Raw genomic sequence first — 23642 nt, 5'->3', positions numbered from 1 at the left:
AGTAAACCAGTCATTAGATGACAATTACCTCTGATCACTATCAAAATACCAATTTATTAATGATATCGTCATATAATATTACCACTCCCCAGACCTCACAGTTCTCTGTACTGTATACAGGACAGCTTGTTCTGCTGGTAGAGAATGTTGCAGTCCAATGTCAACTCCCTGTATTTGTTTAGTTTTGCATCTGGTTTACTCATATGAATATAATAAAGGAACAGACAGCTCAGCTCTCTGAGAGGATTCAGCTTACTGGTGAGCCACCAAATGCACTGCTCCCTGCTCCAAAAGCATGCTGAATTGACTCACTCTGTGGCCACATGTCATTTCTGAGAAAAGCGGGAGCAGGGCAGGATCACATCTTTCAGCGACAGTCTTCTGTTACACAGGATTAGGTGTAATACGAAACTGCACTTTTAGAGAAAAGTAGATTTGTGATGCAAAGAAAGCTAAAAATTGCACAGAAGCATCATTTTTCAATAAAAATTTTGTTGAACTTGAAATATTCCAGACCAACAACTGTATCCCCAAACTTATGTATGTTTTATTCTTTAGCAATTATTGACTAACTTTTAATATTAAATTTAAATATGTTTTTCAGCAATATAGGCATTTCATCTCAATCTACTATTAAAAAATGCAAATCAAGATCCCCACGATGCTGCTTGAACGAATGCTAGAAGTGTTAATAAAGTGACATTTATACAAAAGTTTCTCAGTTTTACTTCTAATCTCTATCCTTTCTTATTGCAGCACAATACTTTCTATCCAGACAGCTTGTGATTTTCCTTCTGCAGGGAAATTCAGGGGCGGGGGGCAGAGGGAACAAGCCTAACCTGATTTAACAGTCTATTCTGAAATTCAACAGGATCCTGTGGCAATGTCTGCAAAATTAATCCTAGAACACTAAGGGACCCCTCACTGAGCATAACCTGCCTTAAACCCTTTCCCATTTAACAGAGAACTATTTGCTCAAGCACTTCAGGATGACATCATTTGTTATTCGAGGCCAAAAGCTAAGGGTAATTAAGGCTAAAGAAAATGTTTTGAAGATTTCTGTAATTAAAAATGCACAGAGACACTAGTAACAGATATGGTTACAGAACAATAGGAACATAACTGGAAAAATAAAATTAAAAAAACTTACTGTTGTGCAACTATTATGGAAGAAGATTGAAAATCACTTCGTCAATAGCACTTCATTCTACTCCCACTAAGGGAAATATACAAAAAAAAAGAAAATATGAAGGCTGGAATCATATGGAAATTGCAGTCTTTGTTTATATGATAGATAAACAATAATATGTCAGAGAAGAATTTTAAAACATTTTGTAGCAGATTTACTAAGGAATCCACAGCAAGACTTCTCCAAGACTGAGCTTAAAAAAAAAAAAGAGGAAGGCCGCTGTTATAAATGACAATTGTTGCTGGCAGCCCTACCTCTCACACAGACTCAAGTTTCTTTTTCTCTACAGTTTGGCACATAACTTTAAAACAAAAATTTGAACCAGTTGGATATCAGGATTGAGTTTGCTCCTTACTTTTGGCAAAAGTAAGACAAATATGCAGATGTAATAAACTGATTGAACACAATTAACAAGATTTGTTAATACTTATGTAGAAAGTCAATGCATGTTAATGTGGTGAGTTACAATAGATATTATTTCTATTTAGATGATAATTGTAACAATCACTGAGAACACCAGTCCTACTAAATTGTAATTAGTGATAAAACTTACTGCCCCAGGACTATACTCTTACAGAGGAAAGAATGGAAAGATTGGATCAGTTTTCTCATTTACACAACAATGTCTACAAACAAAGGTCTTCCACCTAACTAATGTTTCTCAAAAATATCTTGCCATTACCAACTGCATTGAGGGCAACGCTGATGCCTCAATAGAATGCTTCCCTTCCCTATGGCTTCCTTTCTCTGTCATAATTAATTAAAGCAATGTGCAATTATATTCTCAGATACCCACATCCTGTAGCACAGAATGAGATGCTGTTCCAACTCTGAAGTGTGAGAATTACATTTCACTAAATGCCTCATATTCAAATACCTATCTGGTAACTTAGAAATATTATAATCAAGAGTGGAATTAAAGTGGGTATTATCACACTTCTTAATATCTTACACTGAATGCATATTTTGAAATGCAAGACAAACTGTCAAGAAATGCACAGTATTTAAACAGCACAAAGTCATTTCTTATCTTTCTAATGTCATAAAACAATGATAAATGAAAGGTCTGGTGGCAATAAAGTGTTTCTGCATGGTAAACCTTTGCGTTGTCAACATTGTCCTTATTATCACAGGGGAATTGTATCGGCAAATATTGTACCAGAAGTCATTCTAACTTTTACACTATAAGGGCAGGATTTTTTAGGATTACTGGCCACTTTGTCAAATGCTTTCTGGAATGTAAAAAGATTCTGTTACCATAAATTAACTATGCTGGGTAGTCTTAAAAACCTGTACTCAAGAAAGCAGCCTGAATTAAGTTAGAGGCAAGATTTTAAAAGGTTGGCTGCCCAAAACTGAATTCTTAAGCTAATAACTAATTATTAATAAATGTTCAGACAATCAAAAATATTAAGCACCCACTGATTTTTCACTAGGTTCAGTTCAGCATTGACCACTCAGCACTGTTGAAAATCCTGCCCAACATCAAGCATTTTTATGCATGTACAATATAAATTTGGTCACACATAAGTTTGTACAACCATGAAAATAGGTAGTCACCTGCTGACATTCTGTCTACCAGCAGCCTAATTCATGACTGAAGATTTTACTCTGATTCAGGAGCATGTAGGACTAAAATTATAAAATTTAGCCACAAGAGGGCAAAAGCAGCTCAGCATTTTATTAAGCATTGCCAATACAGACTGTTATCACTGTTTCAAGATTTATGGTTTTAACATCTAATTTAATATGAAAAAGCAAAGTGTTTAAGATGCAACCAATATATAGCCAACAACCTTTAATGCAGAATATTTTATGTGCTATCTTAGTTTCCTTAATCTGGCATCATTCATAGAAACTGAATCCCAAGATATTTTAGCACATTACTATGATAAAATACAACTCTAAATATTAATAGCGTGTGAAATGTATCATTAAAGAGTCATAATAATTTTCATTTTATAAAGAAAACATAATTTGGTTATACATAGACAAAAGACTGCCCCAGAATCTAGACACTGTGGACAGGTACTTATCAGCTCAGAAGCAGTAAAATAAAAATTCAGTGTGAAAAGAGCAAGAAAGGATTAGAAAAAAAGAAGGTAACTAACTAAGTTGGTGCAACATTACAGATTACCTTTTTTTTAAAAAAAAAAAATCATAGTAAATTTGAAACACATGCTTACATATGCAAACATCCAAGATTTTATGGGGATTAATAACAAGACTAATAACACAGATAACTTGTAATGAAGGGGACTATCTTAAACCACCAGCTAATTTTTGTCCTTTTCACTCCAAATCCTACAAGATTAAGGAAAAGAGTGATAAACTATACTCATTGGGTTTAAGATTAAGAAAACCAAAAAAATCTGGTTTAAGAGCTAAGAAAACCAAAATATTGGACTGCAAATCCAAAAAGAAGGAAAATGTGTTTCCCTCCCAATCCAGGTATGGTATATTTACAGGCCACACATACAGATCCTCACAACATCCCAAGCCAAATTACTGTGCTTGAAAATTGGTATCCAAAGCATTACTTGTGCCCTGTTTGAATCAACAAATGTATTCTGTTTGCGAAAGGCACTAGACTTTACACCAACGGATTTGCAGCATGGCTCAAAACACACTTGGAAAATCTACTGTTTCACTATTTTGTTGTTGGTCTTTGCATATTTTGTTTTTATTAAGGCATAGGCAATGCACCATGTGTTCTAGCACTGTAATACCAGCACCATACCACATTCGTATGTGGTGGCATGAAAGTCATCAGCAATTAACACCACAACTACACTAAAGCCTGTACATCCCTAAGCATTTCTAATCATGTTCTTACCTTATTGCTAATAAACAACATCCTGCAAAAAACAGGTATTAGAAGAAATTCAATGTATTGCTTCTTCTGAACTCAACAAATACACGATTGGTTTTCTATTTTGCTAGTCAATCTAAGAAAGCAAAACTGCAGTGCTAATTCTATGCCATGCTAACACAGCACTTCATGCTTTCTGAGACTCTCCTTACTTGGTCTAAGAAAATACTGCTGGCCCATGCCAACATCAGCTTTGGGTGCCCAAAACAGAAAGATTGGTCGTCCACATATTCTGTCTAACCCTTTCCCCTTCATGTCATGCAAGTCAAGGGACTATTCCCCGACAAAGGAATCTAGAGCTGACTGCTCTTCAACAGCCCTAGATTCCTCTCCCACACTAACAATCCTGTTTGCCCATTATGATCGAGTGAACTTCCTTTGTAATGCAATCAGATGGGATCCTTCCCACCGCACAACCCCCACTAAACAGCCCCAGCTCCTCCTCACATAATGACTATTACTGCTTCATCTTTTTACTGTTCCATTATCAAGTAAGTATATGAGATATTCTAAATAGCTTTAATAAAAGTAACAGACTATAATTTTGAGTCATGATGAATCCATGGCACGAATAACAGGACATGAAATAATAATTTAAGTCAATCCCCAGTGTTCACAAGTGTTTTTGAAAATAAAACATCTTGTATTTCCCATCCAACTATGTACCATTAAGTCCTTTAAAATGCAGGGACAAAAAGCATAAACCTAATAATTGACAGGGAAATGCAGTCAATCCAGAGAATAATTATAAAAAAAATCAAATTTTGCAACCAATTCCTAAAAGCTTTCATTTTAAGATTACGGGTTAACCCTGAGAGTTAATCTCAACTGCTGAAATTTACCTTAATTTCATGTTAGGTAAACCAAAGGTGTTTGCAACTGATTCCATGCTACTTTTGTGGAAATCTTTTGTTTAAATCCAGTTACGTAAATGCTGGGTGATTTTTAAAGCCACATTTCCTTTTAATAATGTTATGATTTTTCTCACATACATCTATAAAAAGTCATGGGTCTCATTGCTTTAGGTGTACTTTCAATATTAAACTTTGAACAATGAGCAAAAAGTAGATGTACCCATGCACACCAGCAAAACTGTAACGTACAGTTTGCTGGTGTGCAAGCTTGCTATTTGTAAGCACAGACTTGATACACTGAATAACTGTAAATTCAAAGTTTTAAATGGCAATTCAATGAGTGGTGTTCTAGATCTGGGTTTTCAATGCTAACATTGGTAATTTAAAGACTAATTTTCAAACTGTACTTTTATGTATGCTGCAAGTAATAACATTACAATGGAACTCTGGAAGCATCGGCCCTTCGGTAGAAATCAATTTGAAACTGCTTTTAGACCATGAGCATAGTTAGTCTTCTGGACAGCATTGGGCATTGCTGAAGCTTGTGGTTAGAAAAAAAAAATAATTTAGGGACACAGTAATTAAGAGAAGAATATGAATTTAAAACAAATAATTATGCAGCCCAGCATCTTGATTAGGGTCACAGGCAGTGGACCTAGTTCAGGAAAGCACTACTGGAATGTTTAAGTGCCATTACAGTCAATAACAGAAGCCCATTACTAGCCTGACCCTAGCCTAAATCATAGCTATTGGTGGATGTTAGCATAACAGCTTCACAATGTTAAGACTGAGAAATCTTATGGTTAGGCAGGTTTTTAGCTAGAACAGTTTTTCACCATCCCAGTAAATTTATCAGCTTAGCACAGGGTCAAATGATCACTGGAGCCAATAAAAAGCAGCATAGCTGGAAGTAAAGGAAGTTGTGGCTTCACAAAGCCTAAATCAGAACAGGAACCAAGACTACTAAAAACTTTCTGATCACAGTTCTGAAGGGTAGACAAACATACAGAAACGCTGCAAAATAAGGTGTGCAACACGGGAGCAGGACCAGATCTCAGCATGCATGGTGGCCTCTTCTGACACAGTCTCATCCACTGCTGTTACTTGGACTGGCTGTGCCAAGGCAGCCCAGAAAGCTGCATGTTATCAGGAAGTATAAGATTTGAAAATCCTGTGAAGCCAGACTAATATTTTTTTAAGATGGGAAAAGATTCAGCTGTATTTGAGAAAGTGATGGCCACAATTCAAACCCACACTGGTCAAAGTAGGTATAAATATGAAGTCACGAGTTTGTCCTCTAACTTGTTGATGTGTTTACTTTGGGAAGGATAAGCTAAGTCAAGATGAAGCAAGTAATGGAATTACGCCATTAAACTTTTTGCCCCTCAGCACTGTGTGCCACACTCTCGGTACCTCACACCAATCATCCTTCTGGTAACATTTGCTAATTGAGAGCTGGATACCAGGGCTGGTGCTATTCTTATTCTGCTACTATTCTACTCCTCTTAAATTGCTTTGTCAGACTTCCGTCACTTGAGACAAGTTCCATTATAAGAGACATTAGGTGTATTTAGGTATTTGCCAGATAATAGAGTAAGGTTCTTAGGCATCAATCTGTACAGATTAGACTAATCTGTTGCTGCTGGAAACCTTGTAAAGTAGACAATAGTTTCAAATTACCTGCAATAAAGTTAAGCTATGGGCAATATATGTTTAGAGGTGAGAAGAAAAACAAAATGGAATTCATGCATTCCTAATATTGTCTTCACCTTTACCAGATCAGGTAGGTATCTGAATTGAGATTCCAATTTCTCCAAAAACTATTCCTAAAGAATTTGGCTCCATTTAAATTGCTTTATTTATGAACATTCTCTTCAGTATTTTTTAATGCAGGATACAACAGAAGTTCAGTTAGTAAAGTTATTTCCTGAATCCAGCAAAGCATGATTAACATTTCTATATTACATAAAGGTTTAGTTATTTTCACACTAAAACAGGATTTCCAGAAGCTAAAGTCAAACAATCAAAGATTTTCAGGATTCTATAAAAACCAAGGCAACGAGCCCATGAAGTTTGACACAAAATTGCAAATATCTGTAGTCTGGTTCTGAAGTAATGCAGTTTTTCAGTAACATTTTTCAGAAAATATAGATTTTTTTTTTTTATTTAAACTTTTATACGTCAACCTATCAGCATATCAACTGAGGACTGAAGTCAGATCATCATTTCCTTTAGCTTTTCCTAATATGAAACTACATAAAATTAAGTTTTTTCTATCACCTGTCATTCTACAGGACAGCAGGTATCATGGATACAAGCATCGAGAAAGGAAAAGCAATACTTTATTTATTCATGATGTAACAGGTACGATGTTATCTCATAAAATCCTAAACTGCATTTTGTAATACCTTGCAAATGTTCAGTAAAGCTGCATTAAATCATATAAAAACTGAAATGTATAAAAATGTGCTAAGAATGAACACAAACTGAAGGAAAAGCAGAGCATGTTAAAAGAGATACAGGAATCAAAACCTGTCCAGAAGCAGGAGAGACAGGTCCTTAAAGTTTTAACACTTACCTGTTCTAGGAACTATACCACATTGAAAGCAACATGCCAGGGTGGGGTGGAATATCTGTTGTCACTTTATTATTATTAAACAAAAAAGTGCAAGTAAAGAACAGTCTTGTAGAAATGTATTTGCATTACTAGAGTCTATGGCGTTCTACGCCCCCCCCCCCCTTTTTTGCTATTTACGTTTAACCTATATTAACAATGATACGCTGACTTCTATGCCCTCTGTGTCCTAACTGACTTCGTAGAAGCTGAGTATCAGACTGCGAATAAGCCTGGTGACTAAGCTATGTAGATTGAAGACATTTATTTAAATTCCTCGTCCAGTGAATATGAAAGGACTTTGTGTAAAACAAAACTGTTCCCACAAGGCATCGGGAAACCAACACCATAGCTCAGTGGCTCGGCGTTCTTCAATGTGGGATAGCTAGTCTGAGATCTACACTCTGAACTAGATAAAACTAATTTGAATGTTGAAAGCACTTACATAATTTCTTCTCTCTAGTTTTCAAAATTTTTCCCTATTTTCTTTCTTTTTCAAAAAAAGTCAGAGAAAATTGTCCAGTTTTTTTTACTACTGTAAATATAGTTTTGGTTCAAAACAAAACTTATTTTTCAAGTCAGCCAACTGGGAAAACCCGATTAACAAAGCTTTATGTCTAAATTATTTGGGATTTACTGGTTCTTGAAAATTTACAGCTTGAAGCATCATTTAAAGTCAATGCTTCTGCTAAACCATGAGCCTAACAAAACGAGATGTTTTATATACAGCTGGGCCTATGTACAATGTATTTCTACTAAAAAGCACAGGCTGAAGTGTCACTGAAGGATACTAGCACTTCAAGCAAGTGCTTAAAGCTCTGCTGAACAAAGGACAGCATAAACCCATACTTAGAATGTTTTCCTACATCATGGCGAAGAGGAGTTGGATTATTTTGTATAAGGCTTTCCTCAGGCATATTGACTTCAGGCTGAATATCAAATACGAGGGCAGTTGACTTTAATGTATTGTTTGAAAGAAATTAATTCAACACCCTTAAAGTAACAGCAATGACCTGGATATCTGGTGTAGTCCCAACAGATTTGACCGTGAGATGCTCCATAAAAAAAAAAATCATACTTTTCAGCTTTTTAACCAAAAAATTGTTCAAACTGAACAGTCCATTGAATACTAGCCCCTCCATTTGAGATACCGTTTTCTAAAAATTGTGTTCTTTATGAAAAATATCATACTGTTTATAAATAAGCTATTTAAATTCCAATGTAACACACAATCTGTTTCCGGTAGCAAAATCCATTTAGCATATTGCGCATTTCAGACTTCAAAGAGATTTTTTTTAAGAACCATGAAGCTTTGTTAAGTCATCTTCAGTTAAGCTGCAGAAATTCACACTAGCTAGAGATCTTGTGCAACCTAGGGGTTTTAATGTTTTCAAACTGCAAAAATATCTCAACTTTTATGAAAATACTTATTAAAATACATAGAAAAAGTCAACTTTTTCACAAAAATTAATTATAATAAGACTTCAAGTATTTACAGTTTATTTGAATGAAAATTATTATAAACTTTCAAAGCTGGGGATAAAATCATAATATATAATCATTAATACAAGTTATGAAAATTCCAGTAATTCTTTGTGTTCTATTGTAGTACCATAACAGCAAAACATCCTTCCTTCTACTCTAGCAGGCTGGAGGTGAAACTATTTTTCACCATTAGAAACTGAGATTCCCGGTGTGATCTTTTCAGCTTTGCACGACGGTTCTGGAACCAGATCTAAAATTGAAAGAAAAGGCATGCTTTTCAGAAATACAGCACTGTAAGCAGAATAAACTTTGAAACTATTCACACAACTTCACAGTATTTTACATAATGACAGTAGTTTGGAAATTTAATACAAATTTAAAATCTGCAGATGATGGCATGTAGCTATCTGCAATAACTTTTAACATTGTAAACAAAGCAAATAATACCCCTAGCGTAACTGGAGAGTGAGGGCCAGCTTCACTGTCATTAATATAAAAAATAATATTAACTTTAGCAACATGGAATCAGACTCTGGAAGATGCTGAGCATCTGGAATTCACACAGTCTTAAGGTGTTATTTCTTCACCTGTTTAATTAATTGTAGCAGCAAGCTTCCCACCAAACCCAATATAATATATATTCAAAATATAATCAAAAGCTTAATAAGCATCAAGGTGAGGCCCAATCTCTAATGTTTATGGTATGTTTCTTGTTATATTGGACTACCTGGAAACTGGTAATTAAAATCCTCGAGTACATTTTGCTTTTGGCCAGATGAAGACACAGGTTCAAACGTTGGTTTAACACATGTATGCTTTATTGACAGCCTCACCGAATACTTAAGACATTCATACCTGTTATTTCATTATATTTCAAATTTGTTTTTCAAATATGGTGACAAGCATAATATAAACATGATTTTAAAACATGGAAAAAAATGATCAAATTCTGCACAGGATTAACTAGAGATAATACAGTAGATATCATGGAAATATAGTGATGAATACTTCATCAATGCTATGGAAAAAGGTTTAAAATTTCAGAAGGAATTCCACAGCTTCCATTTTACAAATCACTGAAGGCATACCACATGTATAAATGTACATTTTTTTAAACAGATTATTAAAATTGTTACTGCTGTCAAACTACTTATTTATATAACCAGAGAGACAGATAGAAAAAGTTCAAACACATTTTTAATTACCTGGATCCTGTCTTCATCTAAATCTAATTTGTGAGCTAGGTCTTCTCTAATATCAATGCCAGGGTAGGAGTTAATTTTAAAAACATTTTCCAAGACTTCAATCTGAGGAGATTAAAACACACTTGTTGAATAGTTATCACTACCTTCATAGCAGTAATAAAGACAAGGAATACAAAAAACAGTTTAGTTTGTTCAACAGACTTCTGAGCAGCATTTGCACAATTCTGGTTCCACACAGAAACAAGTCTGCTGAAATTAGCAACACTGTTTTTAAATTACACTAGTTCCTGATTATATTTCTCTCTGCAGAGGTACATCATACTGAATTAGTCAGCTGTTACAGGCTTCTACTAATATTTTACTAAACTACATTATTACTCATTTATTTAGTACCGAGGAAATCCCTACCTGGTTTCTAGTGAATGCAGTTCTTGGTCTTCTGCCCCTGTACCAGCTCAATTCTCGTTTAAAAGAGAGCCTTTCAGTGACCGCAAAGTATTTTTCACATTTCAAAACTTTTTCCTCTTGCACTGGATTACTGTTAGCATGAAATAATGGATTTTCATAGCAAACAACAGGGATTTGCAGATGGGGATTACTGTCATCACCTAAAACTAGAAAAAGCAAGCAAACAAGACCTTCCATGTATTGGCTTTCAGTAGAAACATGGAAACATACATTTTTAAAGAAGTGAAAGCTTAAGAAGTTACAAAACAGACTGACTTACCCAAGTTGGTGCATGCATCCATCCATGGTCTGTGATGTTTCACAGCTGGAATGGGATCTTTTTTCTGCTCCAGTCCCAAGATACTTTCAATTGAAAACGAGCACTGTGTGGTTTTACTTTCTACAAAACCAGACACTTTCCGAAGATTCTGAGATGCTGATGGATTAGCAGCACATAGAGATGTACTTGCCATGCTTTCACCTTCAGCCAGCATAGCATGTATACTGTACTTGCATTTCTCCACAAGTCCTCCTTATAGCTATGTTGACAAGGGGGTTGGATTTGCAACGTCATTAATTAAAATCTTTTATTAGAAAGTTTTAGCATGTCAATGAAAACTCTCCCACCAAGAGGCACGAGGAGTTAATTGTTTATTTGTTTGCAAGTAATTAGCAACTAATGGTGACACTAGGGGGGCCACCAAGAGGGACAAAAAGTGTTATCTCTCCTAACCAGAACATCGACTTAACTTTCTCAAAAGAAGCTGTGCACAAATATAGTCCTTCTCTTTTATTTGAAATCATTAATGTATAAAATCAGTTTTTTAAAAAACTTTATACTCTAATGGACTCCACTTACCTAAACATACCAGCATGACAGGAAACCAGTCAAGTAATAAGTAATCTTATTTAAGTGAATTTTCTTCCAAGGAAATTCAAAAAATAATCTCTTAATGCTATTAGGGTAATCCCGATGAAAATGCCTCTGTTTTTTCATATGCATATGTAATGGTGAACGTGGTCAATAAAACAACAATAGCTTTTGGCACAAGGCACTGTGCAGTGGGTTGGCAATGTTGTCAAAGCTCAGTGTAATTGCCTTCCAAGTGCCTGGATTAGTTAACGGGAACAGTTGCACCAACTATTTTAAATAATTTATGCATTCATTTTTCTTGTTAAAATAACTTTGTTGCAGCTTTTTTGAAACATAGCATATGTGAAATTTCCTGATCATTCTTTACAACATAAAAACAAAACTTAAAGTAGTAGAAGCAGTACGCTCAAATTTACTGATTTAAAAACATCCTTTTAATGCTAGATACTCCTCCCTTCTTGCAAGTTTATAGCCAACAGAAATTAATATTTAAGTCCTACAGAGAGAGCAAACACCTAAAATGCCCAAAAATCCTGAGCAAGAAAGGAGGTAAAGGTTTTGTAATGAAGTTCAAAGTTTGAAAACAGTTTTAATTTATTATAAAGGAAGTACCAACTGTAACATTTTTATACTCAAGCTCACCTGTCAGCCACACAGCAGTTTACATGCCACATGTTCAAAACTAGCTTTAGGTTCAGGATAACCTCTCTACAGAGACTCATCCTTTTCTTATTTCACACAAAGCTTTATTTTATAACATGCAAAAATGAACAGATGCAAATGTTGCCCCTCTTAAATAACACTCTCAATTGACAGCACGTAATGTAGGAGCACATAGGACTGTGCACTTGTAGCAAAATTCTGGCCCTTTTTCTTGTTTTACCATTTTCTCAGAGTAGTTTATTCTGTGTGATCAGTCATGTTCACATGGCTAAAAACTAATGTTAAGGACATAAACAGCACTTCTACTTTGATTTTCCATACATTTGTGAACATTCCAAGACTAATATTTAGCAACAGACAGAAGCAGGAAAATTGCTAAGGAAATGGCACAGCCTAAAACTGGCAATACTGGGCTAAGGGAGATTCTACAGAGAAAAATGCAAACCGTATATGGTTTTATATCAGGAACACGTTCAGCTGAAGAATGCTGACTTAACTGGACTGTGTTGTACAATGAGACTGCTGTCAAACCAAACTCACAAAGAGTGACAACTCATCAAGTGATCTTACCAAGGACACCTTATCGGCACCTATCAATGGATCTTGAGTGGCATCCATGTATCTGCAATGACCACCTGCAAGCTAAGCTCCAACCATCATTTCACAGCCTCAGCAACCAAGAAGTGTAAACACACCAGAAAGCCGTTAGGACCTATGCATGAAACCACTACTGTCTGGGATAGTTGGTGACCTAGGTCAGTGGGAAGCAGTGTTAAGCAAGGGCCTTACATCCCTTTAAGTTTCAATACTGTTGCTCCCAACAAGGCAATGTATGACTACAAAAGCAACAGGACTCCCCTTGACTGCAGGCAGTTATTTTGAGTATTTATACTGCACACCAGGTCCGTTATTAAAGAGATAATGCAAAGCCTTTTACATAGCAGTGATTGGTAGATCAGTTTTCTGCCTCTACAGTCTCTAGATGGAACACCAGGTGGGTTTTTCTAGGTTTGGTTTGTTTTGTTGTGTTTTGTTGGGTGTTTTTTTTTTGGTTTTTTGGTTTTTTTTGTTTTGTTTTTTTTTTAATTACCACAAAACACATTAAGTCATAAGAAAACAATGTATCTCCTTCTGTACTGAACTTGGAGCTGTTTACCCATTTCTCTATCCCAAAGAGGTGAAAAAGCATGATCATCAATAGAGAGACAGCCTCTCAGATCCAGAAACTAATGCATAAAAACAAAAAACCCTCTTAATGATTATAATAGCTGGTTTCAAAATACAGCCTTTTTATTTTCATTTATTAAGAACTTAAAACAACTAACACAAGCACTGATAACAAACATTTCAGAAATACTTATTCCTCCTGGATGAATATGAATTAAATTAACCTAAGCCACATAGCTGGGACTCTGATTACCACATACTTCAACTCCCGAAGCAGTAAATACCTTCATAGGTGTTCTCTTAAGGAAGCTATCAAGAAGTATGAATAAAGACAAGCATATGTAGTGGTTAGAGAGACATCTATGAGAAGCATGGATCTTCCCAAAGCTAATCATTAAGTTAGCTGAGTAATTATAACTTATTTCTGGTGTCTCAGATTGTGGAAGATTGAAAAACCTTCTTCAGGGTAGCCTGCTTTTAACTCCCAGTCAGAGGGTTTTTTTTTTTTAATGACTTTTCCAGGAAAAAAAGACCTTGGTAGCTCTTAAAAAGAATTTTCATAAAACCTGTTAAGTTATTCATGAGACACAGGGCAGAAGCTCACCAAATACCGCCATCTGATGTTTCTGCTTCCCCAACTGTTAAGTTTGTTCAGCGATGTTGTCTGAGTTAGAAACTGTGTTATTATTAAAATCATCCTATTACATTTATTTGCTCAATGTTGAATTGAACCAGATCTTGAGACAGCAATGCAGTCACTGAAACATATCAACATTCTTCTTTTTCAACAGAGTTCATGGCTGCAACTGCATATAGGAACAGGAAGCACCAATTCAGAAGGTCACAAGGTAGACAGATGCTCACGCTATACTCTAATTTCTGAGAAATACAGCAAAACTGAAATACCACATATCTAAGAGGCCTTTATGATGCTAATGCAGTTCCACATAACTGTTCATAAATACTTCACAAGAAAAGATTCATTATTCTAAAGATAAGAAATCTGCGTTATACGAAAATTCCAAAATATCCCTGGAAATGTTCCAAAGTCAGGCTGGATGGGGCTTTGAGCAACCTCATCCAGTGAAAAATATCCCAAAGGGGGGTTGGAACTAGATGATCTTTTAAAGGGCTCTTCCAACCCAACCCATTCTTATAGTTCTAAAGCACCATATGTAGAGATAAATCTACTGGAAAGTCTGACTGAAGGTCTAGCATTCAAATGTGGCTAGATTTCTTTGAAGAGAAGCTTGCTTAGCTGTAGAACAAAGCTATTTGTTATCAAGATAAACAGTTAATGAACCTTTCTGTAAGAAAAGAGGATGAATATATATTTTCCACAGAGCAGAAAACTTAAAAGTTTTAGATCCAAGAATACCTGGTAGTACAGAACCAGATTAAATTTCTAGGAATTCCCACTGAAAATGTAAATAGACCTTGAGCCTTCACTCAAAACCTGTTATTTTGGCTCATTAGAAATGATATTTCCCTTGCAACCCATATGCAGTTACCTGTAGAGTTTTAGCTAAATACCATTGTAGGGGCAATCAGAGCAACACAACAAACATTAAGTTGAAAATCCTAAGTAATCAGTAATAGGAGAAAACACTGCTCCTTGGATATGCAAATCCAATCCTCTTAGAGCATCACCTACTTGATGAGGCAGCAAACTAATCTCCCTTTCGGATTTTGCACCACTTTTTTGCCCAGGGACAGTAGAGTTCATCTGTTTAGTAGATGAAGCTCTTGTTCTTTAGAGATGTGAAGTCTCTAAAGACTGTTTATACCAGCTGAAGAGACCACACCAAGAGTTGTTGGCGGCTTTGGTCTGAAACCCCCACGCTTACTGCTGCTACCTTTTGCTATTCTCCACTGCCAGGTCACCTTTCACAATAGTCTGTGCAATATTTTCAGCTTTTTTAAAAGGTATAAATAAGTGGTATATATAATCTTTCTTGATTAGTTATCACACAAAAAACTTGCCTTTCATCTCGCCTTTCCCACAGCTTCTTTACCCTGTTGCGCAGGTATCTCACGACCTCAGACATTCTGTTATATATAGCTCCTTTCAAATATGTTTTGAACATGAATAAAAAATATTATATTCAAAGCCAAGTTCAAAACTCAGAAGTGGTTTTGGGTTTTTTAGGCAAGAATACTTCAAAACTGTTAACACCAGTTTCCACAACATGTGACTAAAGCCGTTCACCATTTTTTGGCTGAAGTAAAAGCTATTTTCACCCAGGTAGATTAAGTGAACACAGATAAATTCAAGGTAAATCCAAGGGTGGCACTAGCAAAAGCTCCAGAAACACTGTGTTAAACAGTACATAACATGCAAATAAAGCCTACCTTATCCAAACAGCTACTTTCACCCTCCAGCAGAGGCAAAATGTTGTGTCCATTAGGGGACACATCTGGAATCCTCTAAAGAGCTGTCGGCTGCTCTTCCCCCTGTTTACATAGGACCAAGTGTTAGATCCCCACATTTTTAAGGCCTCTCAGTAAGTATTTTGCAGAAAGAAAAAAAAAAAACACAAAAAACCCCGAAAAACCTCACAACACTACAAATCCAAACAAAAATCATATGCTAACAAAATGTATACAATGCTGAAAAATGCATAACAGTAAAAACACACTTATTAGTGGGTTTAAAGGGATTCTTTAATTCATTATTATTTAATCTACTTATTGCTGTCAAATTTGCCATCTCGAATAAAACCTTTGGATGCCTTGTTTGTAAAAACATGCACAAAAGTTAAGAACCACACTAGTAATCTCTTGCATAATGTTTCTATTAAAATCTATTTTAAAAAGCTGACAACTAATTCAAAGAAGCCCTGGTATACTATAAAATTATTAGAAAGGCCTCCCTCTTGCTACTAAACCCATCTGAATCACTGAGATCAACAGAAAAAAGATGCAATTTTATGCTATGTGCCATTTGAGGTACTAAATTATATTTCTAAAGATATATATGTTAGTGTTGTGGTTTTTCTTCTACAAAAACACTTAATTCTCAGAGAGCTGTTCTCTATTTATAACAGCTAAAGATATCAAAGACATCTTTTTTATTTTCCCCTACCACTTAAAGCTGTAAATATACAAAGCTAACTAAAACCAATTCCATTTAAAGAATTCTGCTAGGGAAATTTATCTTATCATACAAACCGGTGAGCATTTCTTACATAAGACCACTGTAACAGTCACAAGCAAACTGATCTCAAACCAGAAAGCTATGCACATAATATATAGATCATGAACCAATGCTAGTGTTCTGTCACATGGTAATTATAGATACAAGACCTAGTATTTAAAATACCTTGTGAAATAACTCTGTATTATTACCCTCACATGACAGGGAAAGAGAGAAGTGGTGTGACTTGCTTTCATGTGAGTCACCAGCTGAGCAGGTAAATGAACTGACTGAACCAAGTTCTAACTGAAATTTCCTCACCATTCCCTACAAAAAAAATCCCCAAACAAACAAAACCCTCACACACCTCAAAAATCTTTAATTGTTCGTAATTTAATACCAGCCTTTTCCTTTATCTGCTTTTAAAAGTAAAACATTATCTGATACAACATAAAGAAAGGTTGCCATAGCAAGCCTGCACAGCAGTTAATCATTTGCTCCGCTGCATGACTTCCTGTATTTTCTAATCTGGTTTTAAACTAAGTTCACCTGGCCCCCAAAAGACAAATCCTTTTTAAATTAATGGAAATTCAGACAGGTATTCTTCATTAGTAATTTGTCCATACTCAACACCTCCTAACAGACCTACCCTGAAAATAAGGTTTGCTTAATCTGCAGGAATAAAAGTACAAGAACTTTGGTCAAAACATGCTAATCATGAGGACAATTCAAGAATATGCCCCTTTTTCAAACAGTGCACAATGATCTGGTTCAACTCCAGAGAGCCCTTGCAGGACGTTTAAGCATTTAAAATTGGCCGCTAACCTACAGCGCCAAGCTTATCCACTCGAAGTCCATTAGAACTGATCACACTCTTGTTTCTAAAGGGGAAAAATTGTGGTCACCAATGTTTTTAGGTTTTTAAAACACAAGCAGGAACATCCGGCCCCCAGCTGAAGCTATCACTCGGTGACAAAACCCACTAGATCGCTAGGGATACGAGTATTTACTTGATAAAAGCCCTGGTGGACGCCGAAGACAGGATGGAGATAAAGGGCGACTTCTCAAAGGGGATGCTCCAGGTAACAACACGAGTGCAGCAGATGCTTCCATCGTGACAGGGACACAACAGCACTAGTCCCCCACCGTGGTTTTGCCCCCAAGATAACGGTGTGCCAGTTGTGAGAAGACAGTAGCACCCAGAACAAAGACAAACGGGGCTAGGAAGACATACTGACGTGTAACACAGAGCACGGCACTATAAAAGCAAAAAAAAAAAAAAAATTTTTTTTTGCTTGCTTTTTCCTCAGCAACTTGGCTTGACAACCATCCTCCGAACGGGGACAGGCGCCTCAGCCTGGCCATGCCCCTGCCCGCCTGCGCTCCCCACTCACCTCCCCGCACTGGGGGCAGCCCGGCGCAGCGGGACCCCTCTCCCGAGGAGCGGGAGCCGATCCGGCCGCCAAAAAAACGCCGCTTCTCCGCTCCTCCTGTCACCGCCAGGGGACGGGGGGCGCGCTGCTCTCCCCCCCGAGGGGCGGCAGACCCCAGCGGCACGGGGGGGGGGGCGCGCGGGCAGCCGCCACGGCGAGGGGCGGGGGAGCAGAGCCGCGCGCCCCCGCGGAAGCGCGACGCATCTCTCGGCGCCAACAGCCCGCCGCGCGCGTGCAGACAAACAGGCAGAGCCGCTCTCCAATAAGAAGCTGGGCAGGCCGGGCGGAAGAACCAATAGCAAGACCAAGCGGGCGGCGGAGGGAGGGGCGGGACATCCGGTGCGAGGCGGGGCGGGGGCGTCCGTGTTGTGACTGGGGAGAAGGGGAGGGGTCCGGCCAGCTGGGCGTGCGGTGGGGTGCGGGAGCCGTAGCGGCGCAAAGTCAGCCCCGGCCGCCGCCATGCCCGGCATCGACAAGCTCCCCATCGAGGAGACGCTGGAAGACAGCCCCCAGGTAAGAGAGGCGAGGCGCAGCCCGGCGGGTGAAGGCCAGGCCGGGACCATCCCGTGGGCGCCGGGCCTAGCGCTGCGCCCCTCCGGTTGTCTCCCCGCCGCGTGCCCTCGGGGGAGCCTCGGCGGTGGCCGGCAGGGCGAGGGAAACCCTCCCCGGCGGCGAGGCAGGGACGCTGCGTGCGCGGCCAGGTGCCTCCTTGGCCTCCTCGCGCCTGTGGCGGGGGCTTGGGGCCAGGAGTCGCGGCTCTGGGGCTGTCAGCCTCGGCAGAGCCCCCGGCGCGGTGTCGCCCCGACCTCCGCGCCGCCGCCTTCCCGTTTGCATCGGCGCTTCTCCCGGGTGTGCTGCGGGCCGGGGGCCCTGTGGGGCTGTGTGGGGAGCAGCGAGCTCGGTAGCGATTTCGCGGAGGTGCCGTGCTTCAGCATCGGGCGTCAGGGTAGTAGCTTGCATTGGCTCCCTTACCTCCCCACCCCCGCATTTATATTCGTGGTATGTTTTGGAGACCTCGTGTTGCCAAAACCCGTCTTCACTTCTCAAGATTTTTTCTTATCTTTGTTTTCTATTAAAAAAGCATTTAATAGACATGTTCAGTAGATACGTGTGAGAAGCAGTTACTGGATGAGGTTATCGTGGCGGTTGTTAATGCTGTGGGTAGGTGGGAAACGCGTGGTATTGGGAGGCTTTTAATTGCTCTGATGTCTTCCATTTCTGCTGCTTGACCTTTGCCGGTTATGCCATATATTGCATTGGCATTTCTTTCATACTACAGTTGCACTGGTTTCTCTTGCTGGCAGCAACAACAGCAAGTATTTTGTTCTGCTCTTCCTAGATGTGAAAAAAAAACCCACAAACACAACAAAAATCCAAAAACCCCAACTTGCAATATATTTTCTTTTATTGCAGCCTTTTGAATGAAGACCGTTGCTTTGCTGCATTGTTTATGTAGATAAGCAAGACTTCCTGACTTCCTGTATTGTAATAGCATATACGTTGGTAGTTTTGATTCCTCAACCATAGGAAGAGAAACTTTTACTCACTTACTAGGGGATTTTAATCCCTAAAATGACAACCATTTAACAAATCTACATCAAGTGGAGGGACAACTTAGAATAGGCAACAGAAGGCCATGCAGAAGGTGTGTCATTGCTTTCTGAAGGACAGTGCTCCATACAGCTCAAGTACTAGATGTTAGGTGAGATCTAGCCTGTTCTCTGGCCCAGAGGCTAAACCTGACATACTCTCATGAAGAGGAACATTTTTTGAAAGTGTTAAAATAATAGTAATTTAACAAAATTATCCGTTGAAGTTCTGTTCTCATTGTATGAAAGTCATAGCTAATCTTATTTATATGAAATGTCAAATGTAAGATAAACTTAAGATCCCTAAGAAGTGGGATGTAGAGGGTTTTTCCCCCAAGTGCTTAAGACTGGAGTGTCATATGGGAAACATGCTAAGAAGTTACATACTGGAATATAATAATAAATTCTAGAATCTTCCATTTGAGGTTACCTGTGATACAGACTAGCAAAGCCTAACCCAGCCCAGTGAGTTTGATGTGCTTAAACTATTAGATTTGCCAGTATCTTCATCCATTTCAGGTACAATATTTTACATCTTTCAGTCAGCCTGGTATTTCAGGTGAATTTTCCCTAACCACTTCTTTGAAGAACGTGATGAGGACTCTCTAGTTTTCTATTATATTAGTTAATTTCTGTTATTTTGAAATCAGTGCAATGAAAATGGCAACAAACTTGGCTTGAAGAAAGACCAAACCTTGCTTTCTTTAGGAGTTGCCATGACTTTGATGGATGTATTCATGCTATAATATTGAAAAAGATCATCAGCCTAGTTTGTTGTTTAGTGCTGAACTATGGTATGAAGTTTTGCACCTTCAGACATGCTGCAGACATTAACTTTAGGTGTGTAAACATCGTATCAGACTTTGCATCTGAGGGAAGGAAGGACTTTTCTAAAATGGCAAACCCCATTCATTTCCTCTTGTCGCAGGATAAAAATCTAACCACTGTGTTTTTAGACACAAACCAAATGCCCAGTTTACATTGTCTTTTGCTATGCAAAGCAGGTCAATTTAAATACTAATTTAGATGTATATTACACACATACTCAGTGTTTATATGTATATGTTTAGAGAGAGTTTCTGCTCAGACATATTTACATTCCCAAAGCATTGCACAATAAAAACGCCAAGAGACTTCATAGCACAGGCTGTATCTCATGTCATTTGCAGTACCATACACACAATGACACAGAATGCTTAACAGTTCACTGACATTAACTAGGTCATTTCTTTGTGCAGGTTATCACTGGTAGTTTCTAGTGTACCTGCTGATATACGTGGGTTGAAGGCATCTTAAAGAACATGCAAAATTATGTAAAGTTTTACTAGAAACATGAGTAAACAATTACTCTAATCTTTTGATAAGCAATAGTCTGCCATAACTTGTTTACAGTTCAGGTTATTTTCTTTCCATCAGTGTCATACAGTGTCAGTTTGAAGTCCAGACATCAATAATTGATATTTTTACAAGAAAACACAGGAGTGTTTTTATTCTACAGTATTCAGTTTTAAAGAGTAAGCATAATCCGGAAGCCTTACATTATGTTCCTTTAAAATTACAAGTTTGGGTTTATTTATGTTCAGGTTTATTAATGTTCAGGTTTAAAGGTCATGAGTACATAATTCAGTGGTTATGGTACTATGTAATTTTTCCTTTTGCATTCTTTCATGTATGTCTACTTTAATGGGAGTGTCACAGCTATTAAGATGACACAACATGTTGCCACACCTTGCAAACATTTGAGTTCTCCCCCCTTTCCTCCTCTACCCTTCTTTTCCCCTTGTTGTGTAAACTAGAACCACCATTATAGTTATTTATTGTGGTGTTGATGATGTTTGATTATATTTTTTTATATTTAAGTATCTTGTAGGCATTATATGGTATGATTCTGAGACAGCCAGACGTCTAATTCAAGTTAAATAATTTCACGTCAAAAGGATGGTCAAATAATATACTTTGTACAGGTTTAGTATGTATTCCTTGATTATCATTAAAAGCAGAAAATAGCTGAAAAAGATCTCCATGGGTCAAGGGGAGACGGGCTAAAGCCTAAATCATTTTAAGATAAGTCTTGAACATAGCAAGAACTCCTAATAATAAAAGACCAATAATTCATGTGTAGTGCGATCCAGTGTTTTTTGCTAATCTCATCAGAGAGGTTTTCCTGATGTCCAGACTTCTTGTGTCAGTCTTTCATTCTTTTCCTAGGTCCCATAAGTTCTTTCCCTTCCTCTTCAAAGAAACTATAGTTATTTAGCTTAGGGAAGACTTAAGAAAGAGAATTTTCAATTTTAAGTGTTTAACAATCATAATTTTGGGGGAAAAAAAACAGTTACATAATGATTCTTTTGATTTTCTGTCTGGATGTAAACTTAGTATGAACCTAAAAACAAAGTCCTCTTGCTAAAATGCTAGAGTTAAAGGGTTTATGTTGTGGGTCTTGCAAGCGATATTCCTGTTTCTACATCCAAGCCTCCCAAACAGTATTTTAGATGAGGAAAAGCAAATGTAGCCTGTGCAGAATTATAGGTACATTCTCTGCTCTGAGGAGCAACACTGCTTCCAAGTGCAGAAAGGATGCTAGAACAGAGTCAGCATCTCATTTAAGCCTAAGGGCAAATTAGGCCTGAGCAAGCTGATTGCCTTCTCACTCAGTCATTTCATAGGCAAGAGCAGTGGATGTCAATTACCTTGACTTAAGCAAGGATTCTGACACGCTCCCTGATAACGTTCTTCTGGCCAGAATGGAGAGGTGTGGACTGTGACCTCGGTGGAAAAACTGGCTGGAGAGTTGGGCTTAAGGAGTAGTGACCAGTGTTTTGAAGTCTGATAGGTAGACAGTGATAAAGAGGGTTTTTTTGAGGTGGATACTGTTAAGCACCTTCATCAGTGGTGCTGGCAGTGCAGTAGGATGCATAGTCATCATGCTTGTGGGTGACACCAGCTAAGGAACTGGCTGACAAACTGGGGTAAGGATAAAAGGATGGATCTTCTCACTGCCTTTCGCGGTGGAGTGGTGAGGGGGAGAAATAGCTATCTTACGGGCAAGGTGTAAGTTGTACTGGTTTGGTTTGGCTTTTAGTTCCTCGGCCATTTGATCACAGAAGTTACATGTTACTGCACAGGTGAATTACAGGTCCAAGCACAGGCAGCAGCTGTCTTTATGCAGGATGAGTAGTATTAGAAAGTCACAGGCTTTGTTTTGATCTTGCTGCAGAAGAAATCTATGCACCTGGCATGCTATTTAATACCAGTCGTGTTTAGCTTTTTCCTTAGGCATATACCATAGTGGGTCCAGTAGTTGCCCACAATTCCAGCTTTTTTATACACTTAGGCATCTCCCTTTGTCCTTTCCTCTCTGAAAATGTACTCATATTAACCTGGAGAAAGACTGACAGTAGGAGCGAGGCTGAGTATCTTTAAGATTCACTGGCATGCAACAGGTATCATTCCTGTAAATAGTGTCGGAGGGTTTATTTATAAACTTTCCAGTAATGAAATCTGAAACAATGCTATTTAACTTTGAAATTCTGTTACATTTAAATGCTATTTTCCTAACTTGACATGTTAGTATTTTGGCTGTTTAATTTTTACAGACCCGATCTTTGCTGGGAGTATTTGAAGAAGATGCTGCTGCAATTTCCAATTACATCAATCAGTTATTTCAAGCCATGCACAGAATATATGATGCACAGGTAGTATTAATGAAATCCTTGAATACATTATAAAGCGTGCCTCTTGCTCTTTTTGAAATTATTATATACAGTATTTTTAAAAAAACTTCCACATTGTTTAAATGTGTGTATGTTTAAATGAAATAAAACCAGAATTAGATGATTGTTTTTCTGCATGATAAGTTGTAAAAAAGACTAAATTTTTTTTATTTCTTCTTTTGCAACATATTTTCTTATGACAAGTAAAATGATTTTCTGGTCTTCTAGTAATTCTATCTTACTTCTTGAGTTTTTCTTATAGTGATCTTAACATGTATAAGTACCAATTGGGAGATAATCTTTTACATGTTTCATTCATCATTTATAAGTAACTGCACTTTTAAGCTAAAGGCAAATCTATTTTGTGAGTTTTTCTGAACAATTGAGTTCATGGCCATCTT

The 23642-nt window shown here is 37.7% G+C and overlaps 2 protein-coding genes across 4 annotated transcripts in view; one reads left to right on the top strand and one right to left on the bottom strand.

Moving 5' to 3' along the window:
- Window positions 1-9012: 9012 nt before the first annotated feature.
- Window positions 9013-18157, bottom strand: HESX1 (HESX homeobox 1). 3 transcript variants are annotated; one of them, XM_040593772.1, is made up of 6 exons: window positions 17901-18157; window positions 15723-17764; window positions 10947-11205; window positions 10628-10833; window positions 10220-10321; window positions 9013-9264 (listed from the first exon to the last, which is right to left on the bottom strand). In XM_040593772.1, exons 3-6 carry the CDS (start codon window positions 11158-11160, stop codon window positions 9166-9168), a joined length of 621 nt encoding a protein of 206 aa, XP_040449706.1. In that variant the 5' UTR covers window positions 11161-11205; window positions 15723-17764; window positions 17901-18157; the 3' UTR covers window positions 9013-9165. The 3 variants fall into 3 exon arrangements, with proteins under 3 accessions (XP_040449706.1, XP_040449705.1, XP_040449707.1); XM_040593771.1 differs by having other exon boundaries at window positions 10947-15824; XM_040593773.1 differs by lacking the exon at window positions 15723-17764.
- A 141-nt stretch (window positions 18158-18298) lies between these two features.
- APPL1 (adaptor protein, phosphotyrosine interacting with PH domain and leucine zipper 1) overlaps window positions 18299-23642 on the top strand; it is a 32552-nt gene continuing 27208 nt past the window's right edge. The window contains exons 1-2 of the mRNA XM_040593766.1: window positions 18299-18452; window positions 23125-23223. Coding sequence (XP_040449700.1) covers window positions 18399-18452; window positions 23125-23223 — 153 coding nt within the window. The 5' untranslated portion in view covers window positions 18299-18398. The remainder of the gene's footprint in view (window positions 18453-23124; window positions 23224-23642) is intronic.

This window comes from Falco naumanni, chromosome 4 (genome assembly GCF_017639655.2).
Source record: "Falco naumanni isolate bFalNau1 chromosome 4, bFalNau1.pat, whole genome shotgun sequence".
Taxonomy (NCBI): domain Eukaryota; kingdom Metazoa; phylum Chordata; class Aves; order Falconiformes; family Falconidae; genus Falco; species Falco naumanni.
The sequence above is the reverse complement of the archived record's forward strand: the minus strand, read 5'-3'. Positions and strand labels throughout refer to the sequence as shown.